The sequence below is a fragment of the Myxine glutinosa genome, chromosome 8 (assembly GCF_964187855.1).
Source record: "Myxine glutinosa chromosome 8, kmMyxGlut1.1, whole genome shotgun sequence".
Taxonomy (NCBI): Eukaryota; Metazoa; Chordata; class Myxini; order Myxiniformes; family Myxinidae; genus Myxine; species Myxine glutinosa.
The window spans coordinates 81,547,831-81,570,458 of NC_136268.1; the positions used below are offsets into that span (position 1 = coordinate 81,547,831).

Below are 22,628 nucleotides of genomic sequence, written 5' to 3' on the forward strand. Positions count from 1 at the left end.
GATTTCGGCTAACGTGCACCGATAGCGGCACCAATTAGCCGCGATAGCCGAGGGTTGAGTGTATATAATAATAGGCTACGGTGATTCTGTCTGTCTGTCTGGGGGTGTCGCTTACTCCGTTTGGAGAGTAGCTCCACCCATTCTGGGAGAGGCTTCATATAAACAAATATCCACCATTTTATTGACTTGCATAGCTTTGAGGCCTGTTTTGTAGGCCCGTGGTGTCTTGCTTTCTCTCCCAGTTTTATTTCAACTCAAATTCGATACATCAGTCGCTAACATCGTTTTAGACTCGGTTAAAAAAAAAACGGGAAGAAAATCCGATGAAAGTTTCCGTTTATAGAACGAAATGAATTCTCAAAGGCCTGCAATTTCAAGGCCATTGAGTCTCTCTCACACCTTTATCTCCAATCTAATTCACCATCTGATTTCATTTTTATCGATGGTTTTAGACTCGGTGTCAGAAATAATTGAGAACATTCACACACACATGGGAAATTGCAGAGATATATTTTTAAAAATCGCGCCACGATGATACACGAAAATACACCACCTAAAATAACAGACGGGGAAAATGTCGACATATATTAAAAATTCGCTTTTTCTTTTCCGTTAAGATATATTACTTTTACTTTTGATGACAGTCGTCACAAAACGTCAACAATGATGCCGACATATATTTCTTCGTTTTTATTTCATTCAACATTATTATCCGGAAGTGAAGGTTCATGTGTTCATTTCACGTGTGCACGTACACTTTAAAGAAGATTATTTGAAATCTTTGATTTTAAAAATGTAATTTTGCATTCTGTAACGAAAAGAGTAACATTGGTTTTCTCGGGAGAGACAGGTATGTGATGTTCTTATACACCGCCCAAAAGACACATGTACATGTGTGTGTATGTGTGTGTATATATACAGACTTGGCATTTAACATGGACTATTTTTTTTGTGGGGGTGAACTTACTTTTCAAGCAAAAGTTCATTGGAATTATGTTGAAATTATTCTAGATTTTGTTAATGTGACCTTCAGAAGAAACAAAAACCACATTTCACATTTCGAAACAAATAAATTGATACTTGAAAGTGATGTAAACTGATATCAAACTCAATTCATGGACAGTACTGTGTTAAACGTCTGTACGTTTTCCAGAAGTATCTCTTTATTTTGCACATTAGCCAAAAATCTTTTAACAAAAACAAAAGTTAAATTACGACTGGGATTACGGACAGTAAAATTTCAGTTCAGTACTTCGTGTAACCCCCACGACCATTCAGGAGAGCACGTACACGTTGAGGCATGCTGTTCACAAGATTTGCCAAGGTTTGGACAGGAATCGCTTGCCATGCAGTGACAATAGCCTGCTGCAATTCACTCACAGAGGTCGGCTGCTGGTCCAAGTGGTCGATTTGACGCGTTAATTCTGCCCACAAGTTCTCTATCGGATTCATATCCGGGGACATGGCAGGCCACTCCATATGCTCTACACCACGGTCAGCAAGAAAGTGTTGGATCATGCGAGCATGATGAGGCCGTGCATTGTCATCTTGGAAGACAAAGTTTCCTCGAAAGGCTGCACGAGCAAATGGAAGCAATGTTTCTTCCAGAATGGCCCTGTACTTGAACTGGTTCAGGTTTCCATTCAGAACAACCAGGTCAGTTTTGCTCCCTGCATGAAAAGCAGCCCAAACTGTCATCCCACCACCTCCAGCTTGGACTCTTGGCACTATACAATCTTTGTTGTAGGCTTCATGCACTTGTCTGCGCACTCGGACGCAGCCATCTTGACGATAGACCAGAAATCTAGACTCGTCACTGAAGATCACGTGATTCCAGTATCCTGGCTGCCATTGACGGTGCTCTCTGGCCCACTGCAATCGGCGCTGGCGGTGTTGTCTGGTCAGGCATGGCTTTCTCAGGGGACGCCTGGCACGATAGCCTGCTTGAACCAGTCGTTGGTTGACTAGCCTTCTGGATACAGGCACATTTGTCAGTTGCTGCCATTCAGCCCTAAGCCGATTAGCTGACTTGGTATGGCCATTGCGGACTAACCGGTGCAGCTGGCGATCATCCCTCCTTGTGGTTCTGCGGGGACGTCCTGGCCTCGGTATTGGAGTAGGGACACCCCTCTGAGCATTTCGTTTCAGGATCTTTGACACCTGACCTTGAGTGATGCCATACTGCCGAGCAATAGCACGCTGTTTCATGCCATAATTTCGTAAAGCCACCACTCCATGACAAACAGCATTGTCGAGTTGACGGACCATCTCCAGAGGAAGCGGCAATAACGTTTGGAGACGTGCAGCAGTTGTTTTCCACGAATACAGAACGCAACAACCCTTGTATACCCGACTGTGAAGCCAATCATCAAATGCACCTGTCCGTACATTTTGCCACGGCCACCTGTGATATAATCCTGTTGTTGACTTCTTGCTGCGACAGACAATCAGTGACATGGTTCTTTTAACAAATAAATCACCAAAGTGTAAAAGAAACTCACCAGATTGATATACTGAGTTAAGAAAGTAAACCCAAGTCAAGAAAAAAAAAAAATTCCATATTAAATGCCAAGTCTGTATATATATATATATATATATATATATATATATATATATATATATATATATATATATATATATATATATATATACACATAACTGTGAAAATAGTATAAACTCCACAGTATGAGCAGGGCGTCTCATTTGTATTAAATAAATAATCGGGATATTAAATAAGAGGCAGACGTAGCTTCAGGACGGTCGATCTTTAATTCTCGACAGGCTTTCGACCAACAATGGTCTTTTTCTTAATCGTCCCCAAGTTCAGCGGAAGTGAGTAGCAAATTCACACAGAAATGTGCAAAAAAACAAACAACAAAAACCACACACACACACACACACACACACACACACACACACACACACACACACACACACACACACACACACACACACACACACACACACACACACACACACACACACACACACACACACACACACAACCAAGAGTTGTGAAAATCTAGTATAATTCTTCCTGAAACCAAACAAACAATATATTTATAACAGCACACAGAGCCCATACAGCTCCTGCTCCCATTCCCATCCCACACCCTCCCTCACGCAGTCCTCCCAAACATGATTGATCTATCCATATATATAAAAGAAAGTTTTTGTTTGTTTGTTTGTCTGCACGCGCTAATCTCCTGAACGGTGAAAGATAGGAGGAAACCTATGAAACAAAAAATGTCGGGATGGGCCCTGGGAAGGTTATAGGCTAGGTGGTGAGGCCGGTCGACGCCGCCCCAGCCGGGCTGGGCCCATTTCGCAATTAAAAGCGGAGCTGAATTATAGTAGTCAATCTTTTACGGCCGCGAGTAAAAGCTGAATTATAGTATTAAATTCATTCAAAAAGAACTAAAAGTGTCGGGATGGGCCCCGGGAAGGTTAAAGGCTAGGTGGCGAGGCTGGTTGAGGTCGCTTCGGCCAGGCTGGGCCCATTTCGCAATTAAAAGCTGAGCTGAATTATAGTAGTCAATCTTCTACGGCCGTGAGTAAAAGCTGAATTATAGTACTAAATTCATTCAAAAAGAACCCGGGCAACGTCGGGTGCTTTCGGCTAGTCGTAAATATCATCATTTTAGACTTATCTGGGGCTTATCATTGCACAGCATATGACCTTCCCATCAGTGTTAAGAAGCAACTAAACCAGATACGGTGTCTCCCTCTGGGAGGTATACCTGAATGTTGGTAATGATGGCATCGGCTTTCCAATTGCAGACATCCATGAAATAAATCGCCATGAAGCCTGCCATGTTCACTATAGGTAATCCCACAAGGTTCAAAGTCCATTCACTGGCAGCGATGGTCAAATGTTTGGGTAGCACATGCCCGTACATGAACCTTCGGGCTTTGCACGGAAAGGCGTGGCCTCGGGAGTTTGTAGTATGAACTGCAAGCTATCAGCTTTTTTGGGCAAGTTCAGAAAGCTCTCCAACTCTTTCATTGTGCAGAGGCACACCCCTTTCTCGCAGGTATGTTTCCAAGTATTTAGGCTTATTTTAGAAACGTTGGGAGCCACTTTAAGTAACAATCGTTATCTCGCACACGATATACGTTTGGTTGCCCTGATGAAGCCCATTGCATTACTGAGCATTTTGGGGTGGATGTTGTCATTTTGAAAGTCCCGTATCGAATCAGTTCAGTGATTCACAAGTTATTGCGATCACAAAAATATTTCCAATCAAAGCTCACATGCCCTTCGAGCTTCGATGTTTTTTGCACCCAAAATGTAATTTGTTCTTCTTTGCTTTTGGAGCATGAGACTTCAACTTCAAAAGATATAGAAATGAAAATAAAGTTTTGTTTTTTTCCTGGAGTCACTCGTGGAATGACAAGCAGAAACAAATTTACAATTTATTATATAACTTGTTAATTCAGTGGATAAACTCAAAATGTGACAACTCAAGAAACGTTAAATGGAAAACTAATCATTTCCAAGAAACTTCAACATTTGTCATTCTTGAAAAGGTGTCAACATTGTAAAACGTTGAGTTACAAACTTAAACTTGGAATCCGGGAGTATTGGAAGGAAAATCACTATGTACAGGCGGGAGTGAAAGTTCATGGAGAAACTTTGACAGAAAGAAATGGGATGCTTTTGATGCAGATAAGTAAATAATTTAGAGTTTCATTGAATGGATTATTTTTTCCTGAGGGAGAGATTGAAAATAATCAGGTCTTGTGATCCGAGGCTATGTGTCACTCGCTTCCTTTTTTACGTGGAGCAAACTGCTGCAGACTTTTAAAGTAATGTAACATTTAGAACAATTGAAGCCAGTATAAACAGTGTATTGTTTGATAATATGTTCGTTATGGTTTGACAAATGAATGGAATTTTCTTGTTGCTCTTGAGAGCAAGCTTGAATGTTGCCAATGTTATCGGGAGCAGAATCATATTTATTAATAGTTTTGAAGTTTGTAAATTATTGGATGAGCCGCAACTGTCACTTTTACCTGCAATGTGTCACAGGCCTACAAGAGCTCTGCATGGTTGGTGTTGTTGTTGTGGCTCTTATTGGGGTCGACTTTTGAAATGCGCACCCATTGGTCGGACTGCTGCCGGACCCCACCCACATTGTTGCTTGACTCCCCCCATGTCTGGGGCCATGGCACCCAGACAAAATAATATGGCCACCATATTGGTTTTCTGGTGAGCCTAAGATATCAGACTTGTAGGCCTCTGCTGATTTTACACTGCCCGGGTTTGATGCGTCAGATCTCCATCCTTTGTTTGGGTCTAGTGTCACTCACGCACGATGAGGGACTCCGAAAAATCTAATCACGTCGAATAAATTTATTTAATAAGGTTTAATCAAGCCCATATTAACGCACGGTATTTACCTCCCGAAAAAATAGCATTACGTAATTTTTGAATAGTTCCCTATTGGGGTTACACAATCTGTGGCTGTGTGATGAATCAGCTCATTCTGATATAACCGTGGCTGAGGCCGACCTGGATGAGAGGTGTCGAGTTAATCTTTGAATAGCGCATTAAATGTGTTTCCCAATCACGTTGTTCATCTTTTAAGAATGCTTTAATGCGCGTTTCCCAATCGGTCCATTACCAGATTTTGGCACAAGTTGTGACTACAGTGTGGTTATTCTTGTTATTATATTAGCAGTGTTAAAAGCTCCTCTTTACTGATTCCAGGCCGCATCATCTACCAATGAAAGGTAAACAAGGCTCACCGCTGATCCTGATGTTGCTGTTGTTGCTGCTGTAGCTCCTGGTAGGCTCGCCGTCTCTCTTCACATTCCTCTTTCAGCTCTCTGACCTGTGTCTTATACAACGTCTGCCATGCATGGGAAAGATTGAGAGATAACAGACAGAATAAATAGCACCGCAAAGCGGGCATAACCCCTCAGCCCATGCATGGTGAAACCAATTTCAAGATGGCTGCCGTGGCGGCCATATTGAAAATTGCAGCGCGCCCATTTTTGAAAGGAACCTTCTTCTACTCAACCCCAACACACACTGCAAAAATGGATTTAATCGGACAAGCCATTCTGCTTGAAATTGACGGAAACAAATTTCAAGATGGCTGCCGTGGCGGCCATATTGAAAATCGCAGCGCGCCCATTTTCGAAAGGAATCTTCCTCTACTCAACCCCAACACACACTGCAAAAATGGATTTAATCGGACAAGCCATTCTCCTCGAAATTGATGGAAATCAAAAGTTTACGGACGCCCGGACGACAATACCCCTTAGCCCAATTTGGGCTGAGGGGTGAAAAGGAATACTTATCATCATACTTGCAAAAGCTTGATTTCATGTGCTGCAATGTAATTGAAAATGCATGGTTTGTGTGAGGGTGCAATTATATTTGTTCATTCATTGGTCACCAACCCCAAACCTCCCTTATTCCTTGCTAAAAGAAAAGGTGAGTGACTAGTAATCTGTCTGAGAAAGCTTCATCTATCTATAATTCCAGTAATCTCTGTACGTTTGTACGTTTGTCTGTGACCGCTGTTTCTCGACAACTACCGGTCCGATATACTTTTAACTTGCCAGGTATATTGCTGGGGACCCGAGGATGTGCCTTTTCAAGGTTTCATATTAATCGGACAATTACTTACCGAGCTATGTCCAAAAAACGATTCAACCAATCAGAGAGCAGCGAACTATCGCGTGTGCCGAACGTGGCGGACACACTCTGCCTCGGATGGCACATTTGAGAGCGTATTCATTTATTTCACGTTTGCAAACTATGTTGGCGTTAAACTATGTTTTAAAACTAATAAAAACGAATTTGCGATTCATTCGCTTTCCTGCGCGTTTGTGCACGCGATGGCGATTTCTTTACCAAACTCCGGAAGCCGTTCGCTTTGGACCAAACCATTTCATGTAAATAGAGGGGGGGGATATAATTTTAGATATAGATATAGTACGGGCAATGCCCTAGTACTGATAAAGGTGGCGAATGTCAGGTGAGGAAGACTTGCCGAAAAGCATTGTTCAGCCTCAAGTTGCTCTTGCAGTTCTCTGGTTTGGCCTTCACTCATCTGTCGCTCTCTGACAGCACAGCCAACAGGAAATGAGTATTTGCCTTTGCGCGATTGACATGAAAATCCAAAATCCAACATGTGAAATGTCAACAACAACAACAACGCAACATAAAACTCGACAAAAACTGACCGTAAATACGATTAAACTCTCCTAAACTAACACCAGTTGCAATAAAACTGAACTCAAGCATTTTACACCAAGAGTGTGGAGTGGACTGATGTAATAATGGATTGAACATGCAAAATTGTGGTTTGGGCTGATAGTTACAGGCCAAAGTTACCTGATTCCATCATCACTCCACAAGGAGTGTGCGATTGTTAGACAATTATCAATGCCAGAACATTCACCAGACCATCCAACAGCACGATCAACTTCCAAAAAAATAAATCATCCAACACCGTTCATATCTGAATCGATGTCAAGGATCTCATTGCACATATTTTATTGATTACCACTTTTCAGTGCATACTTAACTTATGTTCCATATATTTTTGAAAGATGAGTCCAGCCTTACACATAATGCACCAAACTGATTACCATGCATTTTTTAAATTGTGAGGTAAAATGCGAAGTAAAACAGAATGCAAACACAGTTTTCTGAATGTCTAAATGCATAAGTGAGGCCTATGGAAGAGCTGGACGATGGAGGATGCGAGATCAATGCATTAAAACTAAAGCATTAGAAACCAAGCAAAGGATGGCTATCTAAGGCTCAAATATACATATTCGAACAAAGTAGACAAATACAACAGAATATAAATACTGGGATAGGGAAGGGGTGGGGTGAATAGTCAGTCAGAATAAAGTGTGAACATGGAACAGCATGAGGGAGCAGTGGTTATCTGATTGAAGATTGGAGGAAAGGACGGAACTAGAAAAACTTGGGTAAACATTTCCACAAAAAAGAAGCAGAGGTCAGCAATAACATCACAATTGGGAAAGGCAATCAGGTATGGGAAGCTGGAACAGCACGTGTGACTGGGAGGAGATAAGTAGGGACAAAGTACTGCGATGATTGGAGAAGAGACCAGATATCAGGTGATAGCGGACTGTCAGGTCATAGTACTTGTTTGGTGGTACAGGTCACAGTACCCCTTGACTTTTTCACTTTTTGCTGTGTAACAGCCTGAATTTGAAATGGAATAAATAGAGATTTATTTTTTGGGTCACTGATCTACACATAGTATCCCATAATGTCAGTCGATTTTTATTTTAGAAATCTTTACAAAATAATTAAAATGGGATTCAAGTCTGGGATTTGGCTGGGTCACTCAAGGACTTTCAAATTCTTGTTCTGAAGCCATTCCTGTGGTGCTTTGGCTGTATTATTGGGGTCATTGTTCTGTTCAAACATACATCTTCACTGTAGCCTAAGATCTTTTGCACTCTGAAGCAGTTTCTCCACAAGGATTTTCCTGTATTTGGCTCCATTCATTGTTCCCTCTATCCTTACAAGTCTCCCAGTCCCTGCACCTGAAAAGCATCCCCATAGCATGATGCTGCCACCACCATGCTTCATGGTAGGGATGGTGTTAGATGGGTGATGAGCTGTGCTTAGTTTCCGCCTTACATAGCACTTTGCATTCAGGCCAAATAATTCAATTTTCATCTCATCACACCACAGAAGTCTTTTCATACAAGGGCTAAGGTTTGTAATAGAGGTGGCGCTAGAAAAAAACAAAACACACACACACACACACACACACACACACACACACACACACACACACACACACACACACACACACACAAAGAAGACACCATACAGAAGGAAATGTATGTGACTGACAATAGCAACTACTGACTTTCGAAGCTGCGTCAGTTGCCTTTCCATCATCCTCTTCGCCTCGTGCAAGTCCATCAGTTCTTGCTGTAGCTGTTTTTCTGCAGTACGAAGTTGGGCCACTAGTTGGGCCTGTGTTTTTGCATCACCCTGAGTAAGCTCCCTTCGCTGTGCCTCTTGTTCCAACTTCAGGCCCTGAGACTTCAGCTGACACACAAACAAAATGTTTTGGATATTTTTAAGTAACTAGGAGAAAGGATGTACAAAATTCACACAACGTTATGAAAGCATGGCAAACTACGTATTCACAATTTTACCAGATCCTTTGGATGTATAGTTGTTTAAAAAAGAAATCAGTATGAAGCAAAGCAAAGCTACACATAATTTAAGCTGTTCAAATTTCTTTATTTTTAAAGGTCATTTGCAAAGTCATGATAATATCTGCTGCCCATGCAAGTGTCTTTTGGCAACATGGTATAACATACCTCGTCCTCAAGGTTCTCCTTGTGCTGGGTCAGTTGGCTTAGTTTCTGCTCAGACTGATGCAGGTCAAATTCAAGCATGTGAAGAGACTTCTCCAATTCAGTGCAATGCATCTCGGCCTGCTGCCGACTGCCCCTTTCTTCAGCCAGTAATGCCTCAATAGCTGCCAGGTCAAGTGTGAAGGTCAAGTTGGAGATGAATGGACCTCTCAGTTTGCAGTTGTCAAAGTTCCACACGACCGGAAACTCATGTAATCACTATATCAATGACTTACCTTTGACGGCTTCAGACTTGGCTCCTTCAATGCTCTCGTACCTGCGATCCTTATCGGCAAGACGGGCGCGTGTTGCGCGGTGTTCCTTGGCTTCCTGCTCAAATGACTGCTGCAGTGCCCTCAACTTGAAGCTCAGCTCAACCTCAACACTGTTTCGTTCCTTTGGGAAAGCACAATATCGATAAATGATTTTCCTCCAACCCAATAAGTGCCAGATTCGTGGAAATGTTGGTAGGTTGTAACAGAATAGAGGCAAGACATCTCACTAATGGCTAATATTTATTTTTTGCCAAAACTTCTTTGAATAAGATAGAGAACCAAACTGCATTGAGATCAGCCAGACTGAAACAAAAGCCATAATGTCATTCTTGTAGAGGAAATAGCAATACTTAAATACATCCACAGACCTTTTCTGCAGTAGTGAGCTTATCTTGCAGCTGCTGCTTTTCTCCCTCAGTTTTGGCCAAACTCTCCTTCAGGTTCCGAACCTCCTCTTGCAGTGAGGCCACACGTCCTGCAGAAACAGTACCCTTAAAAGTAGAGTCAAAGTATAGTTTAAATATTTAAATGTCGAGTCAGTTTTGTCTATTGTCAGATTTAAAAAACAAAAACATTCACATAGTATGCACGAACCTCACAAAACGGTACAATGCATTGCTGTTGGTACTGAGGGTATTCTTCTTCTCTTTCGGCTTTAATGGCTCGAGTTATTCCCACCTTGTGGAGTTGGCTGGGGAATATGGTTCTGGCCAAAGTGTTTCTAGAACTGGCCGGCTAGGCCTGACATTGGACTATTTTTTTTAATTTTATGTTGGAGGCTCCAGGCACGGACTGTATAGCCCTCATCGAGGCCAGGCTTTAAATAAAAGAGAAGAAAGGTTCATGATGAAAAATGCATGGTGTTTGTTCGCGAGAAAGAGAGATTGAAGCCAGGATGGCAGCTGTAGTTTGAGTGAGACAGGAAGTAAGACCAGCAATCCTGACACAGAGGGTAAGATGGTTCCAGGCACCACTTTAACGCTCCTAAGTCAGAACGGTAGTACTACCCTGGGCGGTTGCTGTCTACAACCTACTACCTAAAGCAATTTAGAATTAGTCAGGATACAACAACAACAACATGCATTTTAAAGGCCATTTTCCCTGCTAGAGCGGGGGTTAGCCTTGCGGTCCCCATGACAATCTTCTCCATTTTGCCCTATTTTCTGCATCTCTCCTTGTTAACCCCCTTGCCCGCATTTCTTCTTCCACCATCTTTAGCCAAGTCTTTCTCGGTCTTCCCCTTCTTCTACTTCCTTCTACATTCATTTCCATCACTCTTCTCAACCAGTCACTTTCATCCTTCCTCAACACATGACCAAACCATCTCAACCTGTTCCTCTTCACAGCATCAATCACAGGCTCTATTCCCATCATCTTTCGCAATTCATCATTTGTCTTCCTCTCTCTCAACGATACTCCGCACATCCGTCGAACCATTCGCATTTCCACCCTTTCCAACCTTCGTTGCTGCTCTACGTTCATTACCCATGTCTCGCTCCCATAAATCATAACACTTCTCACACATGCAGCATACACCTTTCCCTTCAGCTTCAACGACACTCCCCTCATCATCAGCACGCCACTCAATTCCCGAAACTTCTTCCATGCACATCTCACTCGAGCAACCGTTGCCGAGTCTGATCCACTTTCTCCATTCAGCATGTCTCCGAGGTAGCAAAATGTTTTCACACCTTCCAGCTTCACGCCGTCTCCAAGATCCAACTCAACATTTCCTCCATCTGCAGCTCCCTCTGTGCACACCTTACATTTGAATGTAGCTGCCACACTGGTTAATGACCCTCTCAGACCACTACATTTTTGATGAACCCACTCAGCGCACATTGTACACTGAATGGAGTTCACTCCGACACCCTTCCTACACACAGCACAGGGCCACTTCCCAGTTCTTTCCACCTCACCACATGCTTTACCACTTGCCATCACCTTCGTCTTTCCGATATTCACCTTCAGACCTTTTGTCTCCATACATTCCTTCCACGTGTTCATCTTTTCCTTCAGTCCATCCATACTTTCCGCAATCAACACCAGATCATCTGCATACAACAACTCCCACGGTAAACCCTCCTTTACGTTCTGAGCCAGCACCTCCATCACAGCTACAAATAGTAGTGGACTTAGTACCGACCCCTGATGCACTCCCACCTTCACCTCAAACTCACCACTGTTCCCGTCCTTCGTCCTTACAGCTGTGCGCGCTCTTTTGTACATTGCCATCACTACTCTGATCAACCATTCCTCCACTCCTAACTTCCTCAATGCCCATGTCAATACTTTGCGTGGAACCCGATCGAATGCTTTCTCCAGATCAACAAACCCAAGAAACAACTTCTTCCTCTTCTCCATGTACTTCTCCTGCAACTGCCTCACAATGAAAAGCGCGTCTGTCGTTCCTCTTCCTGGCATGAATCCAAACTGCATTTCGTCGATCTTCACTTTCTTCCTTATCCTCCTCTCCAACACCCTTTCCAATACCATCATTCCATGCTCCAATAACTTTATCGCTCGGTAAAGCGATTACAATTCCAAGGGGTTGCACTTCAGACAGAATGACATCTTAAAACAAGCACTGCAGTCGGTGCTCAAAAGACCGCACAGCAGTTGCTGGATTTGATGCCAACAGCTTGCATTTTTCTTCCCATGACATTTAAGATATGTCCTCATCAGTTAGCGCTCCTCCTTGTTGCAAAGCAATTACTTGGAGTGTGTCTGACCATCTGAGATCTGCTGCAGACAAGGTGAGAAACTAAGTGAATATTCCCAATTGTTTCACTGCTGCAAGTATATTGTACATAACCCCTTGCCAGTAAGGTGGTGAACCACGTACAGTCTGAAGTATATTATAGGCTTTGTCTCTGAATATAATGCGGTTCAGTCGCTGAGGATCATTGACGACACCAGCTGTCACACACACGTTCAGCATCATCAGTATTGAGCCTCACCTTCTGTAAGGCAACAGAAATGTTATCCATTACCTGTTTATACTCTGCTACAAACTGAGCAAAGAACAAGTATTCAATGTTTTGGGCAAATCGTGCATCTTTGTTCAAAAGTCTTGCATTGAAATACTTTTTGGGAGAAAGCTTTGTGTTTCGGTCAACTGTGAAACCAAATTCTCCATTTGGAAATAAGTTGGGAAAGGCCTGCTCCTCACAGTGTTCATCCATCATAATGGAAATTGGTTTCTTTCCCTCACCAGGGGCAATACTGTAGATTGAAAATCAAGACTCTCTGCTTGATTGAAAATCTGGTGAAATTGCCAAAATCAAGACTCTTTGCTCACCTTCACTCCTTCATTCCTCTTTTCTCCCACCTCTGGAACAAACTCCTCACTCTCCTCAATCCCACTCCTCCCTCCAGGTCTTTAAAACAGCTGTTCAAGCCCCTTTAAAACCCCCATCCAAAACCTTGATCTTTTCTACCCCCAGATCACCTTGTGAGCTTCCTTCTGTTAATTCACCCCAGATCCACTTTTCTGAAATACCAACTTCTTTCTTGGAAGTCCTTGCAGTGTCCATGTGTTTTATACTTCTCCCACCCCCTCCCTCCTTCCTACTAGCCTCCCCCCCCCCCCAAGCCCTCCTTCTCCCACAGATCTCCCGATGTCCCTGCTCTCAAATGTTGTGCTTGTGTGCTTCCCCCTCTCCCCATGTGGTCTACTGCTCCCCTTATTATATGCGTTATGTGTCCGTCTTTCTTTTTTGTGATTAATGTTAGCTCTTTCACGAGCCTTGATCTTGTATTAAAAAAACAACAAAAAACAACAACATGTTATCCAAATTCAGAGCAGGGTCTGTAGACTGGACACAGGCATCAAATCTAACCACGGAGACGATCTGTCGTATTTTAACTTGTTGTGCATCATGCTGATGGTTTTCTTTTGTAGAACAAGACATTTGTTATGTTGTATCAGCAAGATGCTTGCTTTCTGAATATAGCACAGCAGGAGCAGGATTCATCTGTTCTTCACTTTATTCTTTGTCTTCATCGACAACTAATTCCTTCCACATCTCTGGATCTTCCTGTGCGCATTTGCTCCTCCCAATCAAACATTTTCTTGTGTTTCTTTGTAGAATTTGTTAATGTTTTTCAGTTTTGCTAGAGCAATTTTCACCATATTGGGACGGATGTTCTGATAGGTCACATAACTTTTGTGCTGCATTTTTCTTTTCAACTTCAGTGGGATGATACCTGCTTGTGAAGGAGTGCTGGGAAGACTTCTACAAACCTTCTCTGCAGTCACAGGGACGTTCACAACAGCACCCGTTATGCCTGCTTGTTTTCCTCTTGGAAGTGATAATATTTTCTTAAAACGGTATCTTTGTGCAAGAAGTCTTGATTCAAACTCTGAGTGATTTGAGTTCATCTGGCACATCATGTAGTTGAAGTATGTTCGATACACATTGGGGCTGAATCTTCTTTTTCTTCAAGTAAGCACTGCAGATCTTACATATTCATTCTACTCCAGCAAAACTTGTATATTTGCTTGTGCAGCTCTCTAGGAAGGATTTGTTCACAGAGTATGCAATTTTTCGGAAACAGCACAGACTGTTTGGAAAGTTGACGATGACAATAAGTGCACACATAAGCTGGAGATGCGTTCTTGTGAAGCCAGAAAGTAGAGATGGCTTTGTCCGTCATGGATGGGTGACGTTTTAATTTCTTCCGAGATTTGTCTACCTCTTGTCGTTTTCTTTTCTCACCACCTCCTACATTCATTCAAACAGAACTTTTTCGGATTCTGTCCTGCTCAGTCTACATAACTTTCACATCTTCCAAGAGTGTTCTTCGATATACAGCTTTCCTCTCTCTGCCCTTTTCTGATGTTGTTGCCTTCATTTCATCTGGCTGTTTATTCCGAATGGAGGCTTTTCTCGGTCTGTCCTTTTCTCTTGCTTGCGTCTTTATTTCATCTGACTGTTCATTCCGAAAAGAAGCTTTCCTCTTTCTCTCCTTTTCTGCCTTTCTCCTCTTTATATCATCTGGTTGTTCATTCCAAGCAGAGGCTTTCCTCTTTCTCTCCTTTTCTGCCTTTCTCCTCTTTATATCATCTGGTTGTTCATTCCAAGCAGAGGCTTCCTCTTTCTCTCCTTTTCTGCCTTTCTCCTCTTTATATCATCTGGTTGTTCATTCCAAGCAGAGGCTTTCCTCTTTCTCTCCTTTTCTGCCTTTCTCCTCTTTATATCATCTGGTTGTTCATTCCAAGCAGAGGCTTCCTCTTTCTCTCCTTTTCTGCCTTTCTCCTCTTTATATCATCTGGTTGTTCATTCCAAGCAGAGGCTTTCCTCTTTCTCTCCTTTTCTGCTTTTTTCCTCTATATATCATCTGGTTGTTCATTCCGAACAGAGGCTTTCCTCTTTCTCTCCTTTTCTGCTTCTTTTCTCTTTATTTCATCTGGCTTTTTATTCTGAACGGAGGCTTTTCTCTGTCTGTCCTTTTCTCTCATTTTCTTCTTTATTTCATCTGGCTGTGGTTTGCAAAGATAAGCTATTCTCTTTCTTCCCTTTTCTGCATCTCTCTTTATTACAACATGGTGTTTGCTCAATATTCTCATTGTATGATTCTCTGTTTATCCTTTTTTTCCTCATTTATTGATGTGAACTCTTTCCGCTGATCTGCTTGATTACGAAAATACTTAAACAGTGCACAGTTTGTTGAGCAATGCGTTGCTAATTGGGGTTTGTGCAAAGGTAAAACTGCCACTGGCACCACTTCAAACAGATCAGATGAAATACCAATAGATTGTGCAAGTTCCTTGATGTGCCTCACAACCTCTTCAACACTTGCAAAAGACATGAGAACTGCATGACCGTTTGGAGCTCAAAATCCATCGTCATCTCGACTGTGACTGTTTAAGAGGTAGTACTTGTCATTACATTGCAGCAATCCAGTTGTGAAGCTCGAGGTTGTGGAGCCTATTCTTATAAACAAGGATGGGTATAGCACAGAACCTTGAATAATTGCATCTGACAGGGAGGATTGGTCAACTTCTGAATTTGATTCAATATCAGTTAAGTTTCCAGCAAATGGATCTCCTCTGGATACTTTGTAGGTACTATCATTAGTTTCTCGGTATTCTGGCAATTCCTCTATAATGAAGTAGGTTTCGGTTGTACTTGAGCACCTTTGAAGAGGATTGTATACTTTGGCACCACTATGCAGAACATGGTTCATGTTGTTGCTTGCCCAATTTGATACAGTCTCTTCCTGTGCAGTTGCCAAGAATTGTAGCACATTGCATGTGCATTGTTTCCCTGCTGCACTGCCAAAGATGCCTACTCCTTGGTGACAGACTACCCTAGCAACCAGCGATTTTGATGGACACCCTGATGTGCATAAGCTTTGCATCCTGCATCTTGGGCTGAACAGAGTTCGCCGCTTTACCATCTGCGTTTTCACTTCCATCTTCATTTCACACTGTAGGACAGCATTTGTACACAGGGTAATCTAGAAAACAAAAGCACACTCAAAATGAAGAGTACAAATGAAGAAAACAAAACCACACACACACAAAACATATATTCCAAACATATAATGTTTTAAGTTATAGTTAAAACTTCTCCCCCATCCCAAGGGGGTTTTCACCGCCAAGGGAGTTGAGTGGTGAGGTGTATATCCGTGTTAAGATAGTTTTATCATGGCGTTTCTCCAAGGCCGCTTCTAGAAAAAGTAAAAACAAAATAACAAGAAAGAGCAATCAGACATTACAGACCCTTGCCAGGACATGTTTTTAGTGTTTTTTTAAAGCTTTTGTGTTGAAACAAATATGGCAGCCGAACCACATGACAGATTAAGTCATCATTTTTTTGTCTCCGCCAATCGGTCCCTAGATGACACTCAAGAAATTTCATCTTGATTGGATGAAGTTTTGTACTTGTCGAATTATGACGTCATAATTGAGGCACCTATGGCATCATCATTAACATATGTTATTCCCATGGAGAGTTCTTTACAATGAGCCATGTCTCAATTTTTTCTATGCAGCGCTTTCAGAGATATAGAGCTGCAAATTTTCGGTTTTCCTAAGATGGCGCCCATACCACATGATTCTTGTCAATCGGACCAACGGTTGCAGAGAAAATCATATTTATTCTGTGTGGACAAACAAACAAACAAACAGATGAAAAATCGGTCAGAGACCGAGAACTTGCCGGAATATACTTTTTTTTTAAATCGGCCATTTTGGATAAATATGGCGGCCGAACCACGTGACCGATGACGTCATCATTATGTGTTTTCTAAACTAATTTATCCCGACATTATGCTCAATAAATTTCATCTTGATCGGATGAAGTTTTGTACTCGTCGAATTATGACGTCATAATGGAGGCACCTATGACATCATCATTGACATATTTTATTCCCCATGGAGAGTTCTTTACAATGAGCCATGTCTCAATTTTTTCTATTCAGTACTTTCGGAAATATAGAGGTGCAAAGTTTTTCGCTTTTTCCAAGATGGCGGCCAAACCACGTGACCGATGACATCATCATTATTTTTTTTTCTCCACCAGTTTATGCCGACATAGCGCTCAATAAATTGCATCTTGATTGGATGAAGTTTTGAACTCGTCGAATTATCGAATTATGACATCATTATGGAGGCCTTGGGCCGAGAGAGTTAAAAACTGGGCACTGTCTATTCCAGGGCAAGACAAATATGTGTGTAAAGTATGGCGATTCTATGTGCAATGGTGTAGACGTAGTACTGCACACAAACAGACAGACAAACAGACAGACAGACAGATGAAAAATCGGTCAGAGACTGAGGACTTGCCGGAATGTACTTTTTTATCAACCATTTTGGACAAATATGGCGGCCGAACCACGTGACTGACAACGTCATCATTATTTGTTTTCTGAACTAATTTATTCCTTGATGCTGCCCAAGAAATTTCATCTTGATCGGATGAAGTTTTGTACTTGTCGAATTATGACGTCATAATGGAGGCACCTATGACATCATCATTAACATATTTTATTACCCATGGAGAGTACTTTACAATGAGCCATGTCTCAATTTTTTCTATTCAGCATTTTCAGAGATAGAAGTGCAAAATTTTTCCGTTTTCCCAAGATGGCGGCCGAACCACGTGACCGATGACGTCATCAATATTTTTTTTTCCCACCAGTTTATGCCGACATGGCGCTCAAGGAATTGCATCTTGATCGGGTGAAGTTTAGTACTTGTCGAATTATGACATCATAATGGAGGCACCAATGACATCATCATTAACATATTTTATTCCCCATGGAGAGTTCTTTACAATGAGCTGTCTCAATTTTCTCTATTCAGCACTTTCGGAGATATGGAGGTGCAAAGTTTTTCGGTTTTTCCAAGATGGCGGCCGAACCACGTGACCGATGACGTCATCAATTTTTTTTTCTCCACCAGTTTATGCCATCATTTCGCTCAAGAAATTGCATCTTGATTGGATGAAGTTTTGTACTTGTCGAATTATCAAATTATGACGTCATAATGGAGGCCTTGGGCCGAGAGAGGTAAAAATTGGGCACAGTTTATTCCAGGGCAAGACAAATATGTGTGTAAAGTTTGGCGATTCTACGTGCAACGGTGTAGACGTAGTACTGCGAACAAACAGACAAACAGACAGACAGACAGACAAACCAACCGATCAACATACTTGCCGGAATCTTTTCCGGCAAGTAACAAACAAACAGACTCAAATGCAATAACCTCTCCTCTGGAGAGGGTAAAAATAATAGCGTAATATTAATGTTATTACAAAACAATATTAATAATAACTAGAACAATGCGACTGTCGCCAATATGCCTCCGCATAGTCCCACAACAGGTAGATGCCATCGTTCACTGTCATAAAAATAAACAAGTTTTATTTAAATCCCTTCAGCTGTTTTCAAGTATCACATTTTAACTAGTCCTGACAGGTTTCACATCGATCGGTGAGGCGGTTTCAGAGAAGGGATTTTAAAAAATATCGGCTTCAAGCTAATATGGTTGCCATACCACGTGACATATGACCTTAAAAATATACACTCTGCATATGTATGCGCAGGGGATCATATTTGTGAAGTTTCGTGTTGATCGGATAAGGTTCGTTTTTCTATCCAAGATGGCTGCCAAACCACGTGACCTATGACATCATCATTTTCCAACTATATGCAACAGAGGTGTTAGATATTTGTAAAAATTCACATTGATAGGGTAAGAGGTTTCAGATATAATTATTTTATATTTTCCTTCAATCCAATATGGTTGCCACACCATGTGGCCAATGATGTTTTCATGATAATCTTTTAATTGCCATGCCAAGTCAATGACACACGCAAAGTATCGAGTCAATCGATTTGGTGGTTTGGGAGAAGATGTTTTTTTAAAGGTTTTAGGTTAAATCCAATATGGATGCCAAACCATGTGACCTATGATGTCATCAATTTAATATTTGAATACAAATGGGTCATAGATAATGTGCATGCAATTTCAGATTTTTAGGGTAAGGAATTCGATTAAAACATTTTTGGCTGGTATACCACTTCACCGATGACCTAGTTATCATGCTTTTGTTCCCCATTGGGAGTACTTGACAATGTGCCAAGTTTCAAATTTTTTCATTCAGAGGTTTCCGGGAAATAATATTTTAATTATTTTTGTTTAATCCAAGATGGCTGCCATACCACGTGACCTATGACAGAACAATTGTCAAAAAACATTCTGCATGGGTGTCACTGTCACTCCTACCCTGAAAGTTTCATCTCAATCAGACATATGGTTGCTGAGAAAAACGAGGTTTAGCCCGTGCGGGCGGACGGATGGACAACCCGAAAACATAATGCCTCCGGCCACCTTCGGGGCGGAGGCATAAAAATATTTCCTCCCTCCCAAAGGTGTTTCCCCTCCATGAACAAACGCCGTGTTAACGTGTACAAGTTATTGTGCCGTTTCGTGGGGGCACCGGTACTTGCCAGAAGTAAAATTATTATAAACCACAAACACGTTTGATTACCTTTTCAAAAAGTCGCCAATATGCTGTTTAACACGAAACAAAATTTTTTGCAGAAATCCCGACATCCGTGAGGACATCTATGCTTGTTCCGTCGATGAACAGAACTGAGCAAAGATCTACTGCAATCTATATACCCCATTTAGTTTAAATAACACGATCTTTCCTTCCACTAACGTGGCGTTTTCCCGTGCCATTTTGCGTGCCATTTTCCCAAGGCCGCTTCTAATAACAAAATGAATAACAACACTAATGATAATAGCATAACATTAATGTTATAACAAAAAACATCCTCCACCCCAAGGGTTCTTTGCTACATGCGACATCGCCCCTCTCCCCATCTTCTCTTCCCCCCGCCCCCCCTTTTAGTTTTATAAATTTTAGTAATTTCGGTTTTAGCCCGAATTTTCAAGCGTGATTAGTGTGAAAATACCGAAGGGCCGCCAGTCATAAGCATTCGGCATGTTTTTGCTTCATCTATCTATAATTCCAGTAATCTCTGTGTGTATGTTTGTATGTTTGTATGTTTGTATGTTTGTATGTATGTATGTATGTATGTATGTTTGTCTGTGACCGCTGTTTCTCGACAACTACCGGTCCGATATACTTGAAACTTGCCAGGTATATTGCTGGGGACCCGAGGATGTGCCTTTTCAAGGTTTCATATTAATCGGAGAAGTAGTTACCGAGCTATGTCCAAAAAACGATTCAACCAATCAGAGAGCAGCGAGCTATCACGTGTGCCGAACGTGGCGAACAGACTCTGCCTCGGACGGCACATTTGAGAGCGTATTCATTTATTTCACGTTGGAAAACTATGTTGCCGTTAAACTATGTTTTAAAACTAATTAAAACTAATTTGCGATTCATCGTAACTGCGATTTGCGACCTTCCGGACAGTCAAATGAGGACGTCACTTCCGGACTTACGGATAGTCATAGTGACGCTGAACGTGGCGAGCAGACGCTGCCTCGGACGGCACATTTGAGAGCGTATTCATTTATTTGACGTTGCAATCTGTGTTGATTGTTGTAAGGTACGATCGATTGTAGTACATACATATTTATATTTTGTACATATTCATTACGGGCACGTCACGGGTACGGGTACGGTACCGGGTACGGTACGGTTACGGGTACGCCACGTACGGGCACGTATATTGCTGGGGACCTGAGGATGTGCCTTTTCAAGGTTTCATATTAATCGGAGAAGTAGTTACCGAGCTATGGCGATTTAGCCGTTCGCCGTTCGCTTTGGCTTTGCGAATGGACCAAACCATTCATGTAAATAGAGGGGGGGGTTCTGTGGTCGTTCGCTTTGGCTTTGCGAATGGACCAAACCATTTCATGTAAATAGAGGGGGGGGGGGTTCTGTGGTCGTTACTGCCACGCGGTTTGGAATGTTTTTCCGAACGGGCACCCACGTACGGGCATGCCCTAGTATATGTAATCCGGGGTGCAGCGGTCTATTGTCTATACACTGCCCCAATAAAGAGATGAGCAATTTGTGTAATAAATGAAGGTTTTTGCATGTAATTTTGGTTTTAGCCGGAATTTTCAAGGGTGATTAGTGTGAAAATTCCGAAGGGCCACCAGTCATAAGCATTAGGCATGTTTTTGCTTCATATATGTAATCCAGGGTGCAGCGGTCTATTGTCTATACACTGCTCCAATAAGGAGATGAGCAATTTGTGTAATAAATGAAGGTTTTTGTGCATAACTCGACTTTAGATCAAGTTTTTAGGCTGAATAGTGTGAAAGTAGAAAAGGGTCAACCATCATTTTGATGGGCTTTTCTACTAGATAAAATGAAATAAAATAATATAAAATAAAACCATCTTAATGTTAAAACAATTGCATTTTTTTTATTTAATGGAATGATAAGTAATGGGAGCTGGTCCAAATGCTGTTGGAAATTGCACTTTGCACATATATATGACAATATGATGTGCATGTCATTTAGGATACAAGGTTTAAAATATGCGTGTTGTAGACAAGCACATGAACTGCAAGTTACTTGCCGACAAGATCAGAAAAAACAACAAAAAACGGACTTCACAATGATTTCTAACCTCGCATTTCAGCAATTGCTTCCGAACCCTGAGTCCGGTCCCTCCGCTCGCTCTCGAGTGCAGACTGTAGAGCAATCAACTCCTTGTTAGTTGACAGGCGAGCCGCTTCCAAACTTCGGGATTTTTCCTGTAATTCGCGATTCACAGCCTCAATCTGGGCGAGGCTCTTGGCCGATTCTGCCTGGCCCTTTTTAAAGCGTGCTGAAACGTCAGCCTCTGCGCGAAGAAGATCAGCCGTTTCTTCAAGCTGGAACAGTTCGTCAGCACGAGGAAGAGGGGTAGGTAAGAATGTGGTTAAAAAAAATTGCTAATACATACACAAAATTATTAATTTTCTTGTGACCAAAGCTAAAAACAAAAACTGCTCGATCAAGTTTGTTATCCATTTTTTTAATTTGCAGAAAGGGTGGGATACAGGAGGTGGGGTCATGTTATTAATCTCATTATTATTGCCAATTATAATTAGCTCACCTGGAACGAAGTTCATGGGAGCTTATGCGATGGCACGTTGTCCGTCAGTCCGTCGGTCAGTAAACACTTGAAACTTCTTCTCCGTAACCGCTGATAGGATTGCGACCAAATTTGGCACAAATGATATTTGTTGTGTTGTGACTTAAGTTTGTTCACGGCATTAAAAAAAAAAAATAATAATAATAATAATAAATCGCGGTCTAAGGGGGTCTACCGGAGTCAAAGTGGATCCAGGTTTGACCCCCCAAAATAGGAATTTGTTTTTTCCTCTGAAACTACACACACTATTTCGATGAAACTTGACCACAACCTTGATCACCGCATGACCTTCAAAACAGGAATTTAAAAATAGGTATACAGGTGAATACGTACAAAATAGGTATTTTGGGGGTTGCCCCCCAAAATAGGTATTTTTTTGTTTGTTTGTTTAAAGTC

At 41.8% G+C, this 22,628-nt stretch overlaps 1 protein-coding gene across 1 annotated transcript in view; it reads right to left on the reverse strand.

Moving 5' to 3' along the window:
- Nucleotides 1-22,628, reverse strand: part of LOC137432634 (rho-associated protein kinase 2) — a 213,536-nt gene that overhangs the window by 43,288 nt on the left and 147,620 nt on the right. The window contains exons 17-23 of the mRNA XM_068124718.2: nucleotides 21,723-21,969; nucleotides 10,019-10,125; nucleotides 9,612-9,771; nucleotides 9,340-9,500; nucleotides 8,877-9,061; nucleotides 7,008-7,077; nucleotides 5,752-5,855 (exon numbers count right to left, since the gene is read on the reverse strand). Coding sequence (XP_067980819.1) covers nucleotides 5,752-5,855; nucleotides 7,008-7,077; nucleotides 8,877-9,061; nucleotides 9,340-9,500; nucleotides 9,612-9,771; nucleotides 10,019-10,125; nucleotides 21,723-21,969 — 1,034 coding nt within the window. The remainder of the gene's footprint in view (nucleotides 1-5,751; nucleotides 5,856-7,007; nucleotides 7,078-8,876; nucleotides 9,062-9,339; nucleotides 9,501-9,611; nucleotides 9,772-10,018; nucleotides 10,126-21,722; nucleotides 21,970-22,628) is intronic.